At 43.7% G+C, this 25,358-nt stretch overlaps 1 protein-coding gene and 1 pseudogene across 1 annotated transcript; one reads left to right on the top strand and one right to left on the bottom strand.

The window, feature by feature from the left end:
- Positions 1-11,336, bottom strand: LOC139559240 (oxidoreductase NAD-binding domain-containing protein 1-like; annotated as a pseudogene).
- Positions 11,337-24,065, top strand: LOC139559239 (oocyte zinc finger protein XlCOF6-like). Its single transcript, XM_071375042.1, has 3 exons — positions 11,337-11,893; positions 13,830-13,917; positions 19,125-24,065. The coding sequence occupies exons 1-3, from the start codon at positions 11,633-11,635 to the stop codon at positions 20,552-20,554; spliced, it is 1,779 nt and encodes a 592-aa protein (XP_071231143.1). The 5' UTR covers positions 11,337-11,632; the 3' UTR covers positions 20,555-24,065.
- The last annotated feature ends 1,293 nt before the right edge of the window (positions 24,066-25,358 follow it).

Raw genomic sequence — 25,358 nt, 5'->3', positions numbered from 1 at the left:
TAGAATTGAGTTGGCACTTTATTGGCCCAAACACCCATAGACCCACAATTAAATGATTTTACTATTAAATTATCCATATCACAACCCTCATACCTCTTCACAAAAATGTACCTAAGTCAATTTTGGAAAAAGGATTTTACTCATTTTTCCCAGTTAGAAATGGTAGACCATGCATCAAATAACTATTTTCATCAGAAAAACGAACCCTCAGATGCAATATTGCATTTTGTAAGTCAAGTCATTATCAGGTTATATCAAGTTATGTAAACTGCGTTCTAATACTCAACATAGAAGGATTTGTCTTAATGTACAGTATATGAAAGTGATGCTATGAAAAGGATTCCTTCACGTTATCAAGCTCACTGTGACTTACAAATCACTGCCTATTACTGTGATTAACAGAGCATATGAAACGTTGTTTTTCATGAGGCCTACCTGTGCGCCTTCCTTTAAGCACCTCTGTTTGAACACCTCTCCTGTCCTTCATCCATTCCACATACAGCCATTTGCGGATCTTTTCAGTGTCCATGTGAAAGATAGTTATTGCGAGGATGGAACATTTGTTGACTTAAAAACAACAAAATGTAACACCCATGTAAAATGAAGGCCTGCAAAGCTTACATATTTAAGTCTAATAGCATGAGATGAAAGTAGACAAACATCAGTGTGCAATATGAAGGTATAGTCAGTGGACATTCTGAACCTTGTTTGAAGTCACATGGCCAAGGAGCTATTGAAATTCAAAATTTTGAAAAATTCATGTAAAACCATGTGAGATGAAAATGGACAAACTAAAGGGTGTGCAATGTGTGTCTATGCCATCGGGTTAGCTACAACCAGTTTTGAAAGTGTTAGGAGTAATGGTTAAAGAGCTATTGAAATTTGATTTGTCACTATGCTGACGGTCCCTAACTGATGTTGGTGGACGTAAGGAAAACTACATGCGAATATCCAACCTGAAACTGTCTTTACCTCGGTGCGAATTGGTTAGGTTACTAATGTTTGCTCATCTGATGTTGTAATGTTAGCTAGCTAACGTTAGCTGTCTGACATTATTAGCAAAGCTAATTTTCACACCATAAACTAATTTATTTGACCAGATAAATTGGCTAATGTTGCTCAACATTTCTCTGGCTAGCTAACGTCCACCACAATTTCTCCCTCACCTCAAACTTTCCAAATGCCAGTAGTTTTCGGTTACAGCTCATGAAGTACGCTTCGTCACCTTCTCACCCCGGTCAGGCTTATCACCTAACGTTACCGTTCAGGAGGCGCCCTGCTGTAACTGACTAGCTGCCTTTCCAGTGCGCGCGCTGATTCTGTAACTAGTGAATTGGCTGTCTCTTCTTTCTTCCATTCTGTTGTTATGTAAACGATTGGCGGAGCTTTGGATACAGTCAGTATTGCTCCAAACGCGGATCACTCGTTCACTTACAGACAGACAGCTGTGATCCAACCCCCACCCCCCAAACTTTTTTCATCGGATCTACAAGAATCACGTAGGTCACCTATTTTAGATTCAAAACGGCGAATTACGCCGAAAGGTGACTAGTTTGCATCCCTGCAGGATTCAGTTTATTAGTCACTGAGTTGAGGACTGTTTGAGTGTGTTTCTCCATCCTTGTAGTGGATCATCAGGAAAGCTATATATACACACATTATACTGCACTTCACACAGGTCAGAGGTCACCATCAGCCAGGCTCAGATCAATGGCCCTATACACACTCGGGCTGTACAACTGATGTTCATTGCATTTGGTGAACACCCGAGTCAGGTGATAGTTGAGTTGAATATTCCGGTAAAGAGAGATTAGTTCAGTTGTGCGTTAATTTGTTCAAATTGTAGCCGAGTCAAGCCAGTTGTACAAGTTGGTACCTGGTAGAAATACACATTTAGGTGAGGTAAAATAAATCAAATGATGTGGCCAGGTCACACCTGCAGAAAAATATGGTCCAAAGGCCCCAAAAATGTTGCCATGGTAACATGGGCAGGTGCGTGGTCTGGGTGGTGTGTGCTGGGTTGGTCTTAGAATTCATAGGGACTGGGGGAGAGAGCAGGGTGGGTCCTCCCACCATTGATATACAATATTCAGTGACGCAGCAGTGGATAGTTGATGAAGAGGTCTGTCTTCAGTACGCACTACCACCACTTCTCAAACAGTATCCTGTCCTGGGATAGGCCTAAACAGGGTCTGGACCCCGCTCTCTATCATGGGTGGAGGGTCACATAGGTAACACAGCGTAGTGTTAGGGTCGACGTGGCGACGCAACTCCCCCTCTGATAGCCTCCCACCTGTGGAAGATCAAATCAACATTAAAAAAAAATAATTAAAAGACATGGAAAATGTACTTTCATGTAGTGCTGTCATTTTATGGATCCATTTAAATGAATTGGGAATGTATTTTTTAGCAGCCAACGGAAACATATCCAGTTAAACTATAGATAATTTCCAACCCATTGCAGATTGTCTCAGTAAACATTTGTGGTTGTGTTAAGGTCATTCTGTAGTACTTACGGTTCATGGACGGTTGGAGTTCCTGGTCGATGTCTGCCGTCTGTGCAGTGATGTGGAAGTCACAGGAGAATTTCTCTGGGAATTCTTTACACACATCTATGATGGTTTTCTGAGAGCAGAGAAGAAGAGCAGGGACAAGGAGGAACAATTATTGGTCTCATTCCCACACACAAACCCTGATATAATACAACTAGATATATACAAACGCTGAACAAAATTATAAAACGCAACATGTAAAGTGTTGGTCCCATGAGCTGAAATAAAAGATCCCAGATATGTTCCATATGCACAAAAAAGCTTATTTCTCTCAAATGTTGTGAACAAATTTGTCAGTGAGCATTTCTGCTTTGCCAAGATAATCCATCCACCTGACAGGTGTGGCATATCAAGAAGCTGATTAAACAGAATGATCATTACACAGGTTCACCTTGTGCTGGGGACAATAAAAGGCCCCTCTAAAATGTGCAGTTTTGTCACAATGCTACTGATGTCTCAAGTTGAGGGAGCGTGCAATTTGCATGCTGACTGCAGAAATGTTCACCACAGCTGTTTCCAGGACATTTTATTTAAATGTATCTAACATAAGCTGCCTCCAAAGTCATTTTAGAGAATTAGGCAGTACATCCAACCGGTCTCACAACCACGTGTAACCATGCCAACCCAGCACCGCCACATCCAGCTTCTTCACCTGCTGGATTATCTGAGACCAGCCACCCAGACAGGTGATGAAACTGTGGGTTTGCACAACCAAAGAATTTCTGCACAAACTGTCAGAAACCATCTCAGAGAAGCTCATCTGCGTGCTCATCGTCCTCACCAGGGTCTTGACCTGACTGCAGTTCGGTGTCATAAACAACTTCAGTGGACAAATGCTCACCTTAAATGGCCACTGGCACGCTGGAGAAGTGTGCTCTTCAATAATGAATCCAGGTTTCAACTGTACCATGGTGGCGGTGGGGTTGTGGTATGGGCAGGCATAAGCTACGGATAACGAACACAATTGAATTTTATTGATGGCAATTTGAATGCACAGAGATACCGTGACGAGATCATGAGGCCCATTGTTGTGCCATTCAAACACCTCCATCACCTCATGTTTCAGCATGATAATGCACGGCCCCATGTCACAAGGATCTGTACACAATTCCTGGAAGCTGAAAATGTTCCAGTTTTCTATGGCCTACATATTCACCTGATGTCACCCATTGAGCACATTTTGGACTTGCAACTACGCACAGCCATTGAAGAGGAGTGGGACAACATTCCACAGGTCACAATCAACAGCCTGATCAACTCTATGTGAAGGAGATGTGTCGCGCTGCATGAGGCAAATGGTGGTCACACCAGATACTGACTGGTTTTCTGATCCACGCCCCTACCTTTTTTTTTTGTTTAAGGTATCTGTGACAAACAGATGCTTATCTGTATTCCCAGTCATGTGAAATCCATAGATTAGGGCCTAATGAATTAATTTCAATTGACTGATTTCCTTATATGAACTGTAGCTCAGTAACACTAACACACACACACTAGTGATGCGTGGGTCAGCTGTTTTTTCACCCGCCCACAATTGCTAATAACCCATCCGCAACCACCCGGCTATATGTGATAAAGTGAAAATCTGAGGCCCGCACCCAACACTAAACCGCTAACATAGAAAATGCAGTTGTCTACAGTCAGACAGCGGAACGTTTTTTTGAGGCTGTTTGTTAGTCAACTTGTCTATAATTAGATACATGCAGCTTCTCTTCTGTCATTACTTGTTGCCCCAGAGACTAAATACAGTTGTTTAAGTCAGAAGTTTACATACACTTAGGTTGGCGTCATTAAAACTTGTTTTTCAAGCACTCCACAAATTTCTTGTTAACAAACTATAGTTTTGGCAAGTCAGTTAGGACATCTACTTTCTACTTTGTGATTATTTCACTTATAATACCCTGGATCACAATTCCAGTGGGTCAGAAGTTTGCATACACTAAGTTGACTGTGCCTTTAAACAGCATGGAAAATTCCAGAAAATGATGTCTTGGCTTTAGAAGCTTCTGATAGGCTAATTGACATAATTTAAGTCAATTGGAGGTGTACCTGTGGATGTATTTCAAGGCTACCTTCAAACTTAGTGCCTCTTTGCTTGACATCATGGGAAAATCAAAAGAAATCAGCCAAGACCTCAGAAAAATAATTGTAGACCTCCACAAGTCTGGTTCATCCTTGGGAGCAATTTCCAAATGCCTAAAGGTACCACGTTCATCTGTACAAACAATAGTACGCAAGTATAAACACCATGGGACCACACAGCCATCATACCGCTCAGGAAGGAGATGCGTTCTGTCTCCTAGAGATGAACGTACTTTGGTGCAAAAAGTGCAAATCAATCCCAGAACAGAAAAGGACCCTGTGAAGGCGTTGGAGGAAACAGGTATATTCACAGTAAAACGATACCTATATCGACATAACCTGAAAGGCCACTTAGCAAGGAAGAAGCCACTGCTCCAACACCGCCATAAAAAAAACAGACTACGGTTTGCAACTGCACATGGGGACAAAGATTGTACTTTTTGGAGAAATGTCCTCTGGTCTGATGAAACAAAAATAGAACTGTTTGGCCATAATCACCATCGTTATGTTTGGAGGAAAAAGGGGGATGCGTGCAAGCCGAAGAACACCATCCCAAACGTGAAGCATGAGGGTGGCAGTATCATATTGTGGGGGTGCTTTGCTGGAGGAGGGACTGATGCAGTTCACAAAATAGATGGCATCATGAGGCAGGAAAATTATGTGCATATATTGAAACAACATCTCAAGACATCAGTCAGGAAGTTAAAGCTTGGTTGCGAATGGGTCTTCCAAATGGCAATGACCCCAAGCATACTTCCAAAGTTGTGGCAAAATGGCTTAAGGACAACAAAGTCAAGGTATTGGAGTGGCTATCACAAAGCCCTGACCTCAAGCCTAAAGAAAATTAGTGGGCAGAACTGAAAAAGCATCTGTGAGCAAGGAGGCCTACAAACCTGACTCAGTTACACCAGCTGTCAGGAGGAATTGGCCAAAATTCACCAAACTTATTGTGGGAAGCTTGTGGAAGGCTACCTGAAACGTTTGACCCAAGTTAAACAATTTAAAGGCAACGCTACCAAATACTAATTGAGTGTATGTAAACTTCTGACCCACTGGGAATGTGATGAAAGAAATCAAAGCTGAAATAAATCACTCTACTATTATTGACATTTCACACTTAAAATAAAGTGGTGATCCTAACTGACCTAAGACAGGGACTTTTTACTAGGATTAAATGTCAGGAATTGTGAAAAACTGAGTTTAAATGTATTTGGCTACGTTGTATGTAAACTTCCGACTTCAACTATAAACCCTTGCTCACCAGAATGTCATAAATCGATAGAATGAATGCATCAAGGGAGGTCATCTTGATTATTGTCCAGTCATATGGTCAAGTGCTGCAAAGATGGACCTAGTTAAGCTGCAGCTGACCCAGAACAGAGTTGAGGTAAGACTGACTGCATCACTTCAAGTTATAAGAAATTCCAAATTGTTTGCACAGTCAACTTACATACAGCACTGAGAAACACACTTTCCCCCACCAGACATGCCACCAGAGGTCTTTTCACAGTCCTCAAGTCCAGAACAAATTCAAGGAAACATACAGTATTATACAGAGCCGTGACTGCATGGAACTCCCTTCCATAGCGCAAGTGAAGAGCAAACCTGGTTTCACAAAACGAATAAAGCAACACCTCACGGCACAACGCCTCTCCCCTATGTTCCCTACTTGTTGTGTGTATGTCCTGACATGTATGTGTAACTGATAGATACACTACATGTTCATGTTTTTGAATGCATGTAAATTGTAATGTCTTGTCTGTAGTCTTTTTTGTTACGTGTCAGACACCAGTAAGACCAGATGTCACCATTGGCGTCAGCTAATGGGGATCCTAATAAAATCTAATCAAAATTCTCTGCTTCGCTCACACAGCAAAGATGTTTAGGGACTGGGGAGAAAATGTGATAACGCAAAGAAAGCAACATTTTCAAACTGACATCAGTTTGACTGGTTTTAAGGAAATTAAAAGCTTAGATGCATATTTTATGTGGTTGAATTACTAAAATCAGCTTTTATGATGCTTATAAAGATAGTAAATGTGGCAGTGCTAACCGTGTATTCATTCTCTATGCGGAAATAAATAACTCATATTTCTCCACTCCACTCCTCCACTCCTGTTCCCGAGTCAAAATTTACATTTGGTGTGTAATTTTACTGCAAGAAATGCTTCATTCTGCAGGAGTTAATGTTATATTAGGCAATGTGAGAGGTTATAGACCTACAGTTCAGATTTCAGTTAGGTTACTATTCCATTTAACCCATATGAACAGTAGTTCCCTTGACGTACCATTTTGACAGATACTACTACACTGTTGGACCTAGGAACACAAGCATTTCACTACACCCGCAATAACATCTGCTAAATATGTGTATGTGACCAATAAAAATAGATTTGAAGTCCCTTAGGCTACGCACTAACAGCAGATAATAAATAATAAAAGAAAGACCTCAATGTAGCCTATAGATATGAATTATATGTACAGTATAGGCTACATTGATTTTATTTTTTATCCACACAATATTTCATGACCCGAAACCCACCCGCCCCGCAGATATAACCACAGGAACTGCGGGTTAGGAGTCAACCTACGTACCCCCCCCCCCCTAAACCCACCTGCCCTGCGGATATAACCACAGGGACTGGGCGGGTTATGAGTCAACCCACGTACCCTGCGGATATAACCACAGGGACTGGGCGGGTTATGAGTCAACCCACGTACCCCCCCCTAAACCCACCCGCCCTGCGGATATAACCACAGGGGCTGGGCGGGTTATGAGTCAACCCACGTACCCCCCCCTAAACCCACCCGCCCTGCGGATATAACCACAGGGGCTGCGGGTTATGAGTCAACCCACGTACCCCCCCTCACTTTGAAGAGCAGCTCTTGTGCGTTCTTGGCGCTGTAGCAGAGGTGGGTGGAGCCTATGTTGTAGCCCCTCCCTACGTTAGCGGGGTTCTGTGGTAGCAGGTCAGCGGCGTGAAGCAGGATGGAGTATAAAGGGTTAATGCCCACGCCCCCCGCCACCAACAACAGGTCAACACAGGGGTCAGAGGGCAGGGGGTCAAAAAAGAAGTTACCGCCCACACGCATTGCTACATGAGAGTCCATGGTGCACTGAGGAGAGAGAGAGAAAGAATAAAAATAGTGTTTATTTTGTAATGATAAATAACTCAGGTATGAGACGTGTCCACATTTTAGAAGTCTGCTTTCTGTTCCCTATTGTGGAGAAAGTCTATTTTAGAGATAAAAAAACGACTCCCATGCAGCATCGGTTTAGCTACTTCTGACAGGAGTCTCAGGAGACACAGACGCTGTTACACACACACACGATGGGAGAGAGAGACCTTATAGCTGGTATGGGGGGTATTTTGAAGACAACAGCAGCAAATTCCCTCTCCTTTTCCCTTTCTCTTTATACACACACACATGTATACACACACTCCTCTGCTTTATCTGTTGTCACAGTCCCCACACTCTAACCCAGTACAGACGGAAGAGTTAACAACAGGCTCATCAAACAATCCCAGGGCTGAGTACAGTCTCCAACCACTTTACTGTGGAATATCAGACAGCTTTATGTGGCGACAACCACAGTCACACACAGCTTACTGCTTAGAGAAGACACAGCTACTGGATGAGATCAGACTTACAATACAACCTATAAACACACACACACCAGATGGAGAGACAGGCAGAAAGACTGACAGACACTGACAATGCTATTGATTTTGAGGCAGAAACTAAAACTACATGTGAAAATTTTCATTTCAATGTAGACACACACACACTCACTCACCTTGGTGTGTATCCAATGTGCGGGGGGATGTTGTGTGTATTTGACAGCCAGCTCGATAACGCCCTCTCTCTGCAGCAGACCTGGACTGGAACACACAGAACACACAGGTGGATGAACGCAGTGCCCTTGTTTGGGTGTAGGGCCTGATCAGAGCCTGAAGGTACGGAGGTGCCGTTCCCCTCACAGCTCCGTAGGCAAGCACCATGGTCTTGTAGCGGATGCGAGCTTCAACTGGAAGCCAGTGGAGTCCATACCAGGGATGAAGAAGTCCACCCTGGACACACAGAGAGACAGACAGACAAACCGAGAGAGACAAAAAGAGAATCCTTATTGTTAAGTAATGCAAAACATGTCCAACTGAGAACGTAATCTAACGGATTCAAACGCAACCTCAAAATGTACAGAATGTGTCCATGTCTCTCACATCACATACCACAGGAAGTGGTAACTTTCCACAAGTTCGAAAAAAAAAAATAAGTACACAGCCCTCCAAGGCAATAACAACTAGCAAGCATCTCTCCCTCTCTGACACCTAAACAGAGACACACACATATGTTTCTCCCACTCCTCCTACCCACCTGTCATATGGACTGGAGGAGGTGTAACCAAAGTATTTATATCTGTTTTACATCCATCCAACCCCTTCTGTTTATACACAACACAAACCGCCCACCAACAGTATGGACCTCAGAGTTGAAGGGGTTATTTATCAACTGAATGTACTTTTACATCACATAAATTAAACATGTCTATGGATGTGTGCTTTGCTTTTAGCTACAATACTAATGCCGTTTTCCTTTGTAGCTCAGTGGGTAGAGCGTGCCACGTGTAACGCCAGGGTAGTGAGTTCGATTCCCGGGACCACCCATTGGTAATGAATGCACGCATGACTAAGTCGCTTTGGAAAAACAGAGTGCTAAATGTTATGTTATTAATGTTATGAAGCCTGTTATTGGGTCTGAAACAATCTTGCAAGTTGGAAATCCCCCCTAACTGCTTCCTGCTGTCATCATATGCATTTGTTTATCAACTTATTTATTTACCTGTATTTTAACCAGGTGGGTTGATTGAGAACATTGTCTTTTAACACAATGACCTGGGAAACAGTGGCAGGGGAGAGCAACACTGTAAATAGCATTACACACATTCAATACAACACTTCCCTCTAGTGCCTGGTAAAGGTATTACAGCCATTATAAAAAGAGGATTGCGCAAGACCTTGATGGATTGCAGGGGGTAATCTCTCTCACTGTGCGTGATGATTGACAGCAGCCTGTGCCAGATAATGAATTTCATAACCTCTATACAGCTGTGTGGACCTTTTGTCCAACAAACTGTTGATGTGATATACTGGTTAATTGTGACAACACACTGCCTCTCCCCCTATACCGTATCTACCCATACCTATAGCCTACGCACTTGTGCAGATCTGAAAGGATTGGATAGGTGTAAACATCCTCTCCCCAAAGCCATTGGTGTAAATGCTGTATTCAGTCTCCTTTCAACGAGCTATGAATGTAGCCAAACAAATGACAGTACTGTACTACTCACCACTGTCCAGCTCTGAAAGTAAAGTCTGGATGGACAGCTAGCCGGAGGCGTTTCACTGTCTCAGACTCGTCCATGATGCCACATACCCGCGCCGGATATACACGCTGGACACACACACCAACACACAATTTACAAATGAAATAACCTGTCAATCAATCATGAAGATTAACAGAATTAAACTGTGGTAATAGTTGAGAATCTGTACATTAGACACCTTTAGCCGAGACATACACAGATTAACAAAATGTCTTCGATATTGTCAGTCTCATCATAACACAGATCGTTAAACTGTTTTCAGCTTTGGATTGCATAAGCCACAGGTTTGTTGCTACAGTACAAACACAGCTGGATGGTCACTCACATCTTGTCTGTAGTTGCTGGCTGTCCTCTCTAGATGGTCCATTTGTCTTCTGGATGACATTTTCCTGAAAAGACAACAGAAGTGCCTACTTTATTTAAACATGTCTATCAGAAAAGAATGTAGCCAAGCTAATCAGCACAAAGGTCAGTTACGTGTATAACCTCAATGGCCCCTAGAAAGACACTGCAGTCTCACCTGTGTGCGGACATCATAACAAACAATAAATAGACTTGTACCTATTGTCAGATGGGTCCAGCGAACTTTAAGTAAATCATGATCATCTAAAAACAGGCGAGTAGTTCCGGGTGTATGGCAGCTTTGGTGTTGTTAAAGACGTGACAAAAGTGTAGTAGCCGCACAATCAGCCCCAAGCCCGCTCCTAACCCCCCAACAGTGACAGAGGGGTGACGGGCCACCTGACAGCAACAATACTCGACATATTATATATGAAACCCAACTCACCATGTGATCGAACACAATACACGCGACCGTATCAGACCGCCGGACGCCCCCGACAATGTGAAGCTTCGAGCAGCCATGAAAAGTATACAGAGGACGCTCATTGCGCAATATAATGTCACTTTACCTTTTCTTTAGAGAGGCAACCTATTGAGGGAGGGTGTTAGTGGCTAGCTAGCTGACGGTATAGTGATCTAAACCAGATTTAACAGATCACAACAAGCAGGTGAGTAATTTTGTCGATACGTTTACGTTTGGTGTAGCTAGCATGCTAACCAACTGTGCAACCACCGTTTTTAAAACAGAGAAATCCATAGCATGCTAGCTCAGCCAGCCCAGTCACACAACAAGCCTATACTCTCTCACTTAACATTTACAGCTATCGTAGCATTGACTGCATTCCCTACGGAATATAGCTAGTCTATCTGAAAAGCAAGTCTTGCCAATGTATGACAATATGTTTGTTATGATATTCTTGCAGGTTAGATAACCTTCCTGAAATGTGTGGAAGATTTGTTGACACCGGAAGTGATTGACGGCATGCTCTTTCGTGTGTTCATATTTGCGCAGATACTGCGCATGCCACATGGATGTTCTATCGATAATCAGTTAGGTTTCAGCATTTGTGTCATGCAGATGTATGGTTTCTTCATTATTCTGCGGATTTAATTTTTGGATAGTGCAGCCTAATGTTAACTTTTTTGTGTGTTGGATAGGATATCATTGTGATGAGCTGGTCTTGAGTTCAATCTAACGTTACCTAGCTAGTCTTTCTCGCAGAATTCAAAGGAAGGGAAAAGTGTCGACGGAGGCACTCAAGTCCACACGATGAATAACAAACCTGGGAAAAAGCAAAGCAACACAACCAATAGGACTAAACAGTCCAACACTAATGGGGTTACTTTCAACTCCATCCGAATAAAAAAAGAACCAGGAGACTTTGAACGGAAGGAAATTGGTGACCATTCCAAACGTCCTTTGCTGGAGAAGCAAAAGCACGTCAAGCAACATCAAACTACGTCCAACCAAGCGACCCGGTATAGCAAGATATCGAGGAGCCCTGTGGTGATACTAACAAAATTGTCAAACGTAAGATGAGTTAGTAGTCTTTCCCCAACATGTGACTTTTAGGGATGGATCGAAATTTACAGAATGGTTACCTGGAGGAAAATCTAGTCCAGGGGAAGGTCATGTAATTTATGACATTTCCATTTTTCTCAGTGTTTTAGAATGAGTTGCTTATAAGGCTATATATCGACGTGCTTGATGCTTCCCCTCATCTCTGATTCTCAGCTGGGCACTCAATATCAAGTGAGCATATTGGCTATTTAGTGTGATGCACAGAGAAAAGTAATATTTCTAAGATAGCTGCTGGGATGGTGTAAATACAACTAGGCTGCATTATACACTGCAATGAATATTCCAACCCCGAGCCCTGGCCTGCTCTGCTCTTGCTGATCTGCCTAACCAATGGCTGTGCTGTTTAGGCCTACGGTGGCAGTTCAGCAAGAGAGTCAAAGGCTTTTTCCACAAATACTTTTTGATTAGGCTTAGTCCAAAAGATGAACTATCTTGCTTGCGGACTAGCGTATATCCTGTGTCCTGTTCAGTTTGAGAAGGAGAGTGCGAAGATGAGGAGGACCAGAGGTCAACTTTGATAGCTTGCGACTACTATATTGTTTTTAATTAAATGAATGATGTTTCTTGCCCATGGTGTATTTATCAGAGTTATTGACCTCACAATAAACCAGATTTGAGTAACTTCCATTGTGCTGAAACTAAAGCTGCAGCTGCAGCACAATCAATCACAAATGGACAGCTCATAAACAAATGATGTAAAGTGTTGGTCCCATGTTTCATGAGCTGAAATAAAAGATCCCAGAAATGGTCCATATGCACAAAAAACTTATTGTGCACACATTTGTTTACATCCCTGTTAGTGAGCATTTCTCCTTTGCCAAGATAATCCATCCACCTGACTTGTGTGGCATATCAAGAAGCTGATTAAACAGAATGATCATTATGCTGGGGACAATAAAAGGCCACTCTAAAATGTGCACTTTTTGTCACACAACACAATGCCACAATTGGCTTGCTGACTACAGGACTGTCCACCAGAGCTGTTGCCAGAGAATTTAATGTTAATTTCTCTACCATAAGCTGCCTCCAATGTCATTTTAGAGAATTTGGCACGTGGTAACCACACCAACCCAGGACCTACACATCCGGGTTCTTCACCTGTGGGATCGTCTGAGACCAGCCACCTTGACAGCTGATGAAACTGTGTGTTTGCACAACCAAATAACTTCTGCACAAACTGTCAGAAACTGTCTCGGAGAAGCACATCTGCGTGCTCGTTGTCCTCACCAGGGTCTTGAACTGACTGCAGTTTGGCGTCATAACCGACTTCAGTGGGCAAATGCTAACCTTCAATGGCCACTGGCACACTGAATAAGTGCTCTTCGCGGATGATTCCCGGTTTCAACTGTACTAGCAAGCTAGCTAGCCACCAACACCAACTTTCTCCCGCAATAGGTATGGCGTCATGTGGGCGAGTGGTTTGCTGATGTCAACGTTGTGAACAGGGTGCCCAGTGGTGGTGAGGTTATGGTATGGGCGGGCATAAGCTACGGACAAGAAACACAATTGCATTTTATTGATGGTAATTTAAATACACAGAGATAATGTGACGAGATCCTGAGGCCCATTGTCGTGCCATGCATACTCACCAGACATGTCACCCGTTGAGCAAGTTTGGGATGCTCTGGATCGACATGTACAACAGCATGTTCCAGTTCCCACCAATATCCAGCAACTTCGCAAAGCCATTGAAGACGAGTGGGACAACATTACACAGGCCAAATCCAAAGATCAGGGCCTAATTTATTTTAATAGACCGATTTCCTTCTATGAACTGTAACTCAGTCAAATCTTTGAAGTTGTTGCATGTTGCGTTTATATTTTTGTTCAGTGAAGGTTGTTGGTTTATGCTTACTGTGGTTTCTTCATCTTTCTAATCGATAAGGTGGTGCTTAAGACTCTTCTGAGAGAAACTAAAGTGCGTTTGGTGAAGGAGGAGACAGGAGCCAGGAGGGATGAAGACAACGATGAAGGTAGGACATGTACATACTCCAGTCTACACCCAGTACTGCAGTGAAAATGGGTGATAAATTACTGAAGATTTTAATTTGATGTCAGCAGGGATTATTTCTTTATTCTTGAATTAGGAAAATTACATTTCTCTTTTTTATTTGTTCCCTCTCCCACCCCATAGGGAGTGAACATTATTCACAATAAGGGTTAGATGAAGAAAATCAGACCTCTAATGAAAATGGATGGCCTTCCTTCAGCAAAATATATTTAACCTAAACCCTCCCTGAACACTGTAAAAAAACAAGTGACCCTCCCTTATACCCAAAATAAGAATGAAAACACAAAGCGGGTAGCAGAAAACATGCCTAGCATTTACCCTCACTTCTTGGACAGACTAGAGCCTTACATATGTCGTTTTATAAACTGTTATTCGTCCTGTGTGCATTAGATGGCAACGCAGGAATTTTTATAGCACACAGGGCTGAGGGCCCGAAGGTTGTGCGTTCGCCGTGGACAAGAGTTGGGGTGGAAAGATCTCCTTTATTGTAAAATCATTGCATGAATCTGTCACTGTGTTTTCAGGTCAGAGAAAAAATTGCCTTTTTATAAACATTTCATGCAATTGTACATATTAGCAGAATCTTTTTTAATACCACACAAATTACAGGCTACTAAGAATGTACAGAGAATTAGGCCTATGTGTTAATCTTATCATATTTCTCTAATGCCCAATCAGTGTTTTGTTTGCAATGAAACTGTCCCTGTTTGCAAATAATTAAATCTGAGACATCATTAGGAATCTGAGCATGGTACTTAAAAAAATTAGGCCTACCTTTCCACCCCAGACAGAGTAGTACTACCTTTCCACCCCAGACAGTAAGCCTACCTTTCCACCCCAGACAGTAAGCCTACCTTTCCAACCCAGACAGAGTAGTACTACCTTTCAAACCCAGACAGAGTAGTACTACCTTTCAAACCCAGACAGAGTAGTACTACCTTTCAAACCCAGACAGAGTAGTACTACCTTTCCAACCCAGACAGTAAGCATACCTTTCCACCCCAGACAGAGTAGTACTACCTTTCAAACCCAGACAGAGTAGTACTACCTTTCAAACCCAGACAGAGTAGTACTACCTTTCCAACCCAGACAGTAAGCATACCTTTCCACCCCAGACAGAGTAGTACTACCTTTCAAACCCAGACAGAGTAGTACTACCTTTCAAACCCAGACAGAGTAGTACTACCTTTCAAACCCAGACAGAGTAGTACTACCTTTCCAACCCAGACAGAGTAGTACTACCTTTCCACCCCAGAGTAGGCCTACCTTTCCAACCCAGACAGTAAGCCTACCTTTTCACCCCAGACAGAGTATACCTACCGTTTCACCCCAGACAGAGTAGACCTACTTTTCCACCCCAGACAGAGTAGACCTACCTTTCCACCCCAGACAGAGTAGACCTACCTTTCCACCCCAGACAGAGTAGACCTACTTTTCCACCCCAGACAGAGTAGGACTACCTTTCCACCCCAGACAGAGTAGACCTACCTTTCCACCCCAGACAGAGTAGACCTACCTTTTCACCCCAGACAGAGTAGACCTACCTTTCCACCCCAGACAGAGTAGACCTACCTTTCCACCCCAGACAGAGTAGACCTACTTTTCCACCCCAGACAGAGTAGGACTACCTTTCCACCCCAGACAGAGTAGACCTACCTTTCCACCCCAGACAGAGTAGACCTACCTTTTCACCCCAGACAGAGTAGACCTACTTTTCCACCCCAGACAGAGTAGGACTACCTTTCCACCCCAGACAGAGTGGACCTACCTTTCCACCCCAGACAGAGTAAGCCTACCTTTCAAACCCAGACCGAGTAAGCCTACCTTTCAAACCCAGACAGAGTAGGCCTACCTTTCAAACCCAGACAGAGTAGGCCTACCTTTCCACCCCAGACAGAGTAAGCCTACCTCTCCACCCCAGACAGAGTAAGCCTACCTTTCAAACCCAGACCGAGTAAGCCTACCTTTCAAACCCAGACAGAGTAAGCCTACCTTTCAAACCCAGACAGAATAAGCCTACCTTTCCACCCCAGACAGACAAGGTCTACCTTTCCACCCCAGACAGTAAGTCTACCTTTCCACCCCAGACAGTAAGTCTACCTTTCCACCCCAGACAACAAGCCTACCTTTCCACCCCAGACAGAGTAGACCTACCTTTCCACCGTAGACAGAGTAGACCTACAGTGGGGAGAACAAGTATTTGATACACTGCCGATTTTGCAGATTTTCCTACTTAAAAAGCATGTAGAGGTCTGTAATTTTTATCATAGGTACACTTCAACTGTGAGAGACGGAATCTAAAACAAAAATCCCGAAAATCACATTGTATGATTTTTAAGTAATTAATTAGCATTTTATTGCATGACATAAGTATTTGATACATCAGAAAAGCAGAACTTAATATTTGGTACAGAATCGTTTGTTTGCAATTACAGAGATCATACGTTTCCTGTAGTTCTTGACCAGGTTTGCACACACTGCAGCAGGGATTTTGGCCCACTCCTCCATACAGACCTTCTCCAGATCCTTCAGGTTTCGGGGCTGTCGCTGGGCAATACGGACTTTCAGCTCCCTCCAAAGATTTTCTATTGGGTTCAGGTCTGGAGACTGGCTAGGCCACTCCAGGACCTTGAGATACTTCTTACGGAGCCACTCCTTAGTTGCCCTGGCTGTGTGTTTCGGGTCGTTGTCATACTGGAAGACCCAGCCACGACCCATCATCAATGCTCTTACTGAGGGAAGGAGGTTGTTGGCTAAGATCTCGCAATACATGGCCCCATCCATCCTCCCCTCAATACGGTGCAGTCGTCCTGTCCCCTTTGCAGAAAAGCATCCCCAAAGAATGATGTTTCCACCTCCATGCTTCACGGTTGGGATGGTGTTCTTGGGGTTGTACTCATCCTTCTTCTTCCTCCAAACACGGCGAGTGGAGTTTAGACCAAAAAGCTCTATTTTTGAATCATCAGACCACATGACCTTCTCCCATTCCTCCTCTGGATCATCCAGATGGTCATTGGCAAACTTCAGACGGGCCTGGACATGCGCCTGCTTGAGCAGGGGGACCTTGTGTGCGCTGCAGGATTTTAATCCATGACGGCGTAGTGTGTTACTAATGGTTTTCTTTGAGACTGTGGTCCCAGCTCTCTTCAGGTCATTGACCAGGTCCTGCCGTGTAGTTCTGGGCTGATCCCTCACCTTCCTCATGATCATTGATGCCCCACGAGGTGAGATATTGCATGGAGCCCCAGACCGAGGGTGATTGACCATCATCTTGAACTTCTTCTATTTTCTTCTATTTTCTAATAATTGCGCCAACAGTTGTTGCCTTCTCACCAAGCTGCTTGCCTATTGTCCTGTAGCCCATCCCAGCCTTGTGCAGGTCTACAATTTTATCCCTGATGTCCTTACACAGCTCTCTGGTCTTGGCCATTGTGGAGAGGTTGGTGTCTGTTTGATTGAGTGTGTGGACAGGTGTCTTTTATACAGGTAACGAGTTCAAACAGGTGCAGTTAATACAGGTAATGAGTGGAGAACAGGAGGGCTTCTTAAAGAAAAACTAACAGGTCTGTGAGAGCCGGAATTCTTACTGGTTGGTAGGTGATCAAATACTTATGTCATGCAATAAAATGCAAATGAATTACTTAAAGATCATACAATGTGATTTTCTGGATTTTTGTTTTAGATTCCGTCTCTCACAGTTGAAGTGTACCTATGATAAAAATTACAGACCTCTACATGCTTTGTAAGTAGGAAAACCTGCAAAATCGGCAGTGTATCAAATACTTGTTCTCCCCACTGTACCTTTCCACCCCAGACAGAGTAGACCTACCTTTCCACCGTAGACAGAGTAGACCTACCTTTCCACCCCAGACAGAGTAGGCCTACCTTTCCAACCCAGACAGAGTAGACCTACCTTTCCACCCCAGACAGAGTAGGCCTACCTTTCCACCCCAGACAGAGTAGGCCTACCTTTCCACCCCAGACAGAGTAGGACTACCTTTCCACCCCAGACAGAGTAGGCCTACCTTTCCACCCCAGACAGAGTAGGCCTACCTCTCCACCCCAGACAGAGTAGGCCTACCTTTCCACCCCAGACAGAGTAGACCTACCTTTCCACCCCAGACAGAGTAGGCCTACCTCTCCACCCCATAGAGTAGACCTACCTTTCCACCCCAGACAGAGTAGGCCTACCGATGCAGAAACATTTAAGCTTTAACTGCTGGCTACTCTTCTTCTGTGGTTTAACCCAATGAGAGAAGGTAACAAGTGTTTCCCCAAAAGCTGTCTGGGTTTAAATATCTTCTATTGTAGAGAAGGGGAATAGCTTTATCATTTGATAGTGACAGAATTAGATTACTTCCCAAGCAAAGTACAATTGTCTCCTCTGCTATAGGAGGTTGTAGTTTAGCCTCTGAATGTCAAAGAAACAAAGCAATACATATCCCCATATGCATTGGAGTCACGTCTTTCCCGTGTATTTTACAGCTTGTTTCTAGCATAAAGCATCTCGGACCAAAGCGCTGTTATACATCACTTTATTTAATCAGATCTGTTTTACTTTCTTAAATCTTAAGCTAACAACGGTAGGCCTGTGTGTTTTGCCATTTTCTTTCATACCCTCTCAATTTGAGTCTTGGTTTTAAATTAACAGCCCTTCACTGACACAGAGGTATGCTATTTAAAGAGGGGATATTGGGTGGAGGAATTGACCAATAAAATCTATGGATATAGCAGCCTAAATAGCCTAATTTAGTCTGTCAAACAGGTAGGCCTACCTCATTTCTTAAATGGGAAGAAATAGGCTCCAACACAAAGCCCGATTGTTGTTAGTAAAGTCTAATTAAAATGAAGACTTTGAAATTATGCCTACTCAAATGTTCCTACTTTCTGCACCATGAGCCATTTTCCATTGTGCTGCGGCTGCTGCTTCAAGTTTCAGCACCACAATGTAAGTTACTCCAATCTGGCTTATTGTGAGGTCAATAACTCTGATAAATACATAACGGGCAAGAAACGTATTGTTTTTAATAAAAAATATATTATAGTAGTAGCAAGCTATCAAAGTGTATCTCCGGTCCTCCTCATCTTCACGCTCTCCTTCTCAAGCTGAACAGAACATAGGCTATTCTGAGTTCAAGGCCTAATCACCTCTTTATCCCTCTCCCTCAGTCTCTTCTCCGCAGTTCTTTCCTTGTCCACACTGCACCATCTCCTTCACTGACTGTTACTTCCTGGAGAACCACATCAAGACCAAACACCAGAAGCAGTACCTGGCCATGTTGAAAAGCCACGTCTCAAAGAGTAAAACCGTGTACGCCCCCACACACAGCTGTCCCCAGTGCAGCTGCATGTTCCATACCCCACGACAGCTACACATCCACACCCGCCAGGCCCACCCCTCCGCCCTTCCCCAGAAACCTGCCCGTCCCCCCAGGGTTCCGGGGAAACTCCACCCCTGCCCGCAGTGTGCCCGTAGATTCCCGTACCTGGGCACCCTGCTGAAGCACTGCAAGAATTTGCACAAAATGGCTGTTTTTCGCACCGATGGTCACATCAGTTGTGCTGACTGTGGGAAGAGCTTTGAGAATTGCTGGGGACTAGGGCCACACCGGTGTCAAGAACCAGAGGGCACTAAACCTAAGGACACTAAGACTGTGGTCTGTCTGGAAGTCGGCTTCCATTGCTCAGAGTGTGGTAAGATCCTCAGTACTCCTACGAGCCTGGACACTCACATGCGCATCCACACTGGAGAGAAGCCGTACGAATGTAAGGAGTGCGGCAAGCGCTTCTCAGAGAACAGCGGTTACCGTTATCACTCGTTAATACACTCGGGGCTCAAGCCGTTCAAATGCCAGGACTGCGGGAAGACTTTCAAACGGAAGTCGCTCCTCTGGACTCACCTGTCGGTTCACACTGGTGAGCGGAAGTTCTCCTGCACCCAATGCGATAAGCGGTATGCAAGCAGGGCCCATCTGAAGCTTCACCTGCGAACACACTCGGGGGAGAGACCTTTCAAATGCACCGTTTGTGGTAAAGACTTTGCTGACAAAGCTTATCTGAAAACACACCTGAAGATCCACAGCAACGAGAAGAACTACCACTGTGGGGTTTGTGGGCGGGCGTTCCTGAGGCTGGGGTTGTTGAAGTTACACATGCGCTCACATACCGGGGAGAGGCCCTACCACTGCACAGTGTGCGACAAGAAGTTTTTTCGACTCTCACACCTGAAGAACCATCATCTGACTCACACGGGTGAGAAACCATACACCTGTACCGAGTGCAGTAAAAGCTTCACTCAGTCTGGGGATCTGTCCAAGCACAAGCTCCTACACACTGGGGAGAAGCCATTTGAATGCCCTGAATGCCCCAGCCGGTTTAACCGTTCTGGTTCTCTGACCAGTCACATGAGGACCCACACTCACCGTGATATAAAGCCATACTCCTGCCAAGAATGTGGGAAGAGCTTTTATGAACAGAGTCACGTCAAAGTCCACATGAAGACCCACACAGGGGAGAGACCGTATCCCTGCCCCCACTGCCTTTTCAGCTTCACTCGGAAAGCACATCTCTCCAAACACCTGCCTAGATGTCGTAAATGATCATGGTTGGCATTTTTTATGACACCTTTTTATTACGAAATTCATTGTATTCATAGGAATCACTTTTAGATGAATCCACCACAGTGAAACAATAACGTTATATAGTCATGGAATACATTGATACATTATTATACTGAGCAAAAATATAAACGCAACATGTACAGTGTTGGTCCCATGTTTCATGGGCTGAAATATAAGATCCCAGACAATTTCCATACGCACAAAAAGCTTATTGCTCACAAATGTTGTGCCAAATTTGTTTACATCCCTGTTAGTGAGCATTTTTCCTTTGCCAGGATAATCCATCCACCTGACAGGTGTGGCATATCAAAAAGCTAATTAAACAGCTTGAACATTACACAGGTGCACCTTGTACTGGGGACAAAAGGCCCTCAATGTGCAGTTTTGTCATGAAACACAATGCTAGAGATGTTTCTAGTTTTAAGGGAGTGTGCAATTGACTTGCTGACTGCAGGAATGTCCACCAGAGCTGTTGCCAGAAAAATGCTATGTTAGTTTCTCTACCATAAGCCGCCTCAAGTCGTTTTAGAGAATTTGACAGTACATTCTACCAGCCTCACAACCGCAAACCATGTGTATGGCCTTGTGTGAGCAAGCGGTTTGCTGATGTCAATCTTGTGAACAAAAGGCCCAGTGGTGGTGGGGTTACGGTATGGGTATGCATAAGCTATGGACAACCAACACAATTGCTTTTTATCGATGGCAATTTGAAGGCACAGAGATATTGTGATGAGATCCTGAGGCCCATTCTCGTGCCCTTCATTCGCCGCCATCACCTTGTGTTTCAGAATGATAATGTACAGCCCCATGTCGCAAGGACGTGTACACAATTCCTGGAAGCTGAAAATGTCCCATGGCCTGCATACTCACCAGACATTTCACCCATTGAGCAAGTTTGGGATGCTCTGGATCAATGTGTATGACAGCATGTTTCAGTTCCCACCAATATCCATCAACTTCTCACAGCCATTGAAGAGGAGTGGGACAACATTACACAGGCCACAATCAACAGCCTGATCAACTCTATGCGAAGGAGATGTGTCGCACTGCATGAGGCAAATGGTGGTCACACCAGATACGGACTGGTTTTACGATCCACACCCATACTTTTTGTTTAAGGTGTCTGTGACAAACAGATGCATATCTGTATTCCCAGTCATGTGAAGGCCATAGATTTTGGCCAAATGAATTAATTTTAATTGACTGATTTCTTTATATGAACTGTAACTCAGTAAATCTTTGAAATTGTTGCATGTTGCGTTTATATTTTTGTTCAGTATAGTAGATCATAGTTACATGGTTTTGTTAATGAACACCCTTTTTAGTACTTTTTTCATTTCATTTAAAATAATATTACTGTATGCTGACTCCTTGTAACAACTAATGGTGACAAAGCCTAAGAAAGAGAAACTAAAGTTATCAGTCAGCGAATTGATCAGTCTGCCATCTGAATGGTCTGAATTGTATGGCTCAAATCTTGATTGTGTACACTAATACAAAATGATTCAGTCAGTTATCCTCAGAAAATGGCTACAACCCCCCCCCCCCCCCCCCCAATGTGACCCAATAGTTAGGCATTGTTAAAGAAATACACTAATTTGAACTGTTTCCATCTGAACTAGGGGACGCATAGCAAATACACAGTGCATTCGGAAACTATTCAGACCCCTTGACTTTTTCCACATTTTGTTACGTTACAGCCTTATTCTAAAATTGATTAAATCATTTCCCCCTCAATCTACACACAATACCCCATAATGACAAAGCAAAAACATTTAATAATTTTTTTGCAAAAAAAATATCATATTTACATACTGTAAGTATTCAGACCCTTTACCCAGCACTTTGTTGAAGCATCTTTGACAGCGATCACAGCCTCAAGTCTTCTTGGGTATGACGCTACAAGCTTGGCACACCTGTATTTGGGGAGTTTCGCCCGTTCCTCTCTGCAGATCCTCTCGAGCTCTGTCAGGTTGGATGGGGAGTTTTGCTGCACAGCTATTTTCAGGTCTCTCCAGAGATGTTCAACCCGGTTCACGTCCCAGTTTTGGCTGGGCCACTCAATGACATTCAGAGACTTGTCCCGAAGCCACTCCTGCGTTGTCTTGGCTGTGTGCTTAGGGTCGTTGTTCTGTTGGAAGGTGAACCTTCGCCCCAGTTCTGAGGTACTGAGCACTTTGGAGCAGGTTTTCATCAAGGATCTCTTTGTACATTGCTCTGTTCATCTTTCCCTCGATCCTGACTTGTCTCCCAGTATCTGCCGCTGAAAAACATCCCCACAGCATGATGCTGTCACCATGCTTCACCGTAGGGATGGTGCCAGGTTTCCTCCAGACGTGACGCTTGGCATTCAGGCCTGAGAGTTCAAACTTGGTTTCATCAGACCAAATAATCTTGTTTCTCATGGTCAGAGTCCTTAAGGTGCCTTTTGGCAAACTCCAAGCGGGCTGTCATGTGCCTTTTACTGAGGAGTGGCTTCCGTCTGGCCACTTTACCATAAAGCCCTGATTGGTGGAGTGCTGCAGAGATGGTTGTTCTTCCATCTCCACAGAGGAACTCTGGAGCTCTGTCAGAGTGACAATCGGGTTCTTGGCCACCTCCCTGACCAAGGCCCTTCTCCCCCGATTGCTCAGTTTGGCCGGGCGGCCAGCTCTAGAAAGAGTCTTGGTGGTTCCAAACTTCTTCCATTTAAGAATAATGGAGGCCACTGTGTTCTTGGGGACCTTCAATGCTACAGACATTTTTTTGGTACACTTCCCCAGATCTGTTCCTCGACACAACCCTGTCTCGGAGCTCTACGGACAATTCCTTCGACCTCATGGCTTGGTTTTTGCTCTGACATGCACTGTCAACTGTCAACCTTATATAGACAGGCCTGTGCCTTTACAAATCATGTCCAATCAATTGAATTTACCACAGGTGGACTCCAATCAAGTTGTAGAAACATCTCAAGGATGATCAATGGAAACAGGATGCACCTGAGCTCAATTTCAAGTCTCATAGCAAAGGGTCTGAATGCTTATGTAAATAAGGTATTTCTGTTTTTAATTTGTAATACATTTGCAAAAATGTATAAAAACCTGTTTTGCTTTGTCGTTATGGGGTATTGTGTGTAGATTGATGAGGGGGAAATGTAATTACAGCCTTATTGTAAAAAAAATGGAAGGGGTCTGAATACTTCCGAATGCATTGTATGACGTCCAGCCCTGATGTTCCCTTTCCTTTTGCCCTGTGAACCAGATGTGTGAATAAAGGTCAGGCCCTCAGCACGACTCCTCTTTTAAGACGTCAGAACACACCGCAGCACACCATCTCACATAGGCTTCATTACTATGACCTTTAGAACACAGAATGAGAGAGGCCAGGAATACTGGGAGAAATGCGATTCATAATTGGAAATTGACTGATTCAAAGATGATGTAATTGTAACTTGTGCATTGTACCTGCCTGTTTTGTGTTTGTTTTCAATAAAAACAAATAAAAGGATGAATCATTAAGCCTACATTATAAGCTATTTGCCAACAAAATCTGGCAATTTCATAAAATAGAATATTCCTTTATGTGCAGCATTGTACAAAATCATAGTTTATTTCCTCTGTAATGTATGGTTCAATTATTTCCCACCATAGCACTTGCATTATATCCTTAACAGAAACACATCTAAATACAGGTATCGACAGAGGCAAGATGCTGATGCCACATGGGTAGCGTTGGCCCATCTCTGGTGACATTCCGTGTCCTCCTTCTCACCCCCCTTCTCCTTCACAGCTTCTAGACATCTCTGGGTCTGCAGGTGAACCATCTGGCCACTCAGCTGAAGAAAAATCTAAATAATGAATTGTGTCTGTATCATCATGTCAAGTAACCACACAAACACCTACAGTGCCTTCAGAAAGTATTCAGACCACAGGAGGTTGGTGGCGCCTTAATTGGGGAGGACGGTCTCGTGGTAATGGCTGGAGTGGAATAGTATCAAACGCATGGCTTCCATGTGTTAGATGCCGTTCCATTAGCTCCATTCCAGCCATTATTATGAGCTGTCCTCCCCTCAGCAGCCTCCACTGATTCACACCCCTTGACTTTTTCCAAATTTCATTGTGTTACAGCCTGAATTTTAAATGGATTACATGGAGATTGTGTGTCACTGGCTTACACACAATACCCCGTAATGTCAAAGTGGAATTATTTTGGGGGGAAATCTTTACAAATAAATAAAAAGCTGAAATGTCTTGAGTCCATAAGTATTCAACCCCTTTGTTGGGGGCGGCAGGTAGCCTATTGGTTAGAGCGTTGGGCCAGTAACCGAAAGGTTGCTGGATTGAATCCCCGAGCTGACAAGGTAAAAATCTGTCGTTCTGCCCCTGAACAAGGCAGTTAACCCACTGTTCCCGGGTAGGCCGTCATTGTAAATAAGAATTTGTTCTTAACTGACTTGCCTAGTTAAATAAAGGTTAAATAAGAAATCACATAATACTGTGTGTGCAATAATAATGTTCACCATGATTTTTGTATGACTACCTCATCTCTACCCCACATATACAGTTATCTGTAAGAACCCTCAGAGGAGCAGTGCATTTCAAACACAGAGTCAACCACAAAGACCAGGGAGGTTTTCCAATGCCTCGCAAAGCAGAGCAACTATTTCACCATGAAGCCAAAGCACTTTAAAATGGTTACAGGGTTTAATGGCTGTGATAGGAGAAAACTGAGGATGAATCAACAACATTGTAGTTAGTCCACAATACTAACTTAATTGACAGAGTGAGAAGAAGGAAGCCTGTAC

The sequence above is a fragment of the Salvelinus alpinus genome, chromosome 29, assembly GCF_045679555.1.
Source record: "Salvelinus alpinus chromosome 29, SLU_Salpinus.1, whole genome shotgun sequence".
Taxonomy (NCBI): Eukaryota; Metazoa; Chordata; class Actinopteri; order Salmoniformes; family Salmonidae; genus Salvelinus; species Salvelinus alpinus.
Note: the sequence above shows the minus strand (reverse complement) of the source record. Positions and strands in the feature narration are given on the sequence as shown.

Bases quoted from the DNA above. Each gene is read 5' to 3' on its own strand.
- LOC139559239 (XM_071375042.1), top strand. From the start codon at position 11,633: ATGAATAACAAACCTGGGAAAAAGCAAAGCAACACAACCAATAGGACT. The intron at 11,894-13,829 runs GTAAGATGAGTT...CTAATCGATAAG, and splicing joins TACTAACAAAATTGTCAAAC to GTGGTGCTTAAGACTCTTCT. The intron at 13,918-19,124 runs GTAGGACATGTA...CCTCTCCCTCAG, and splicing joins GGATGAAGACAACGATGAAG to TCTCTTCTCCGCAGTTCTTT.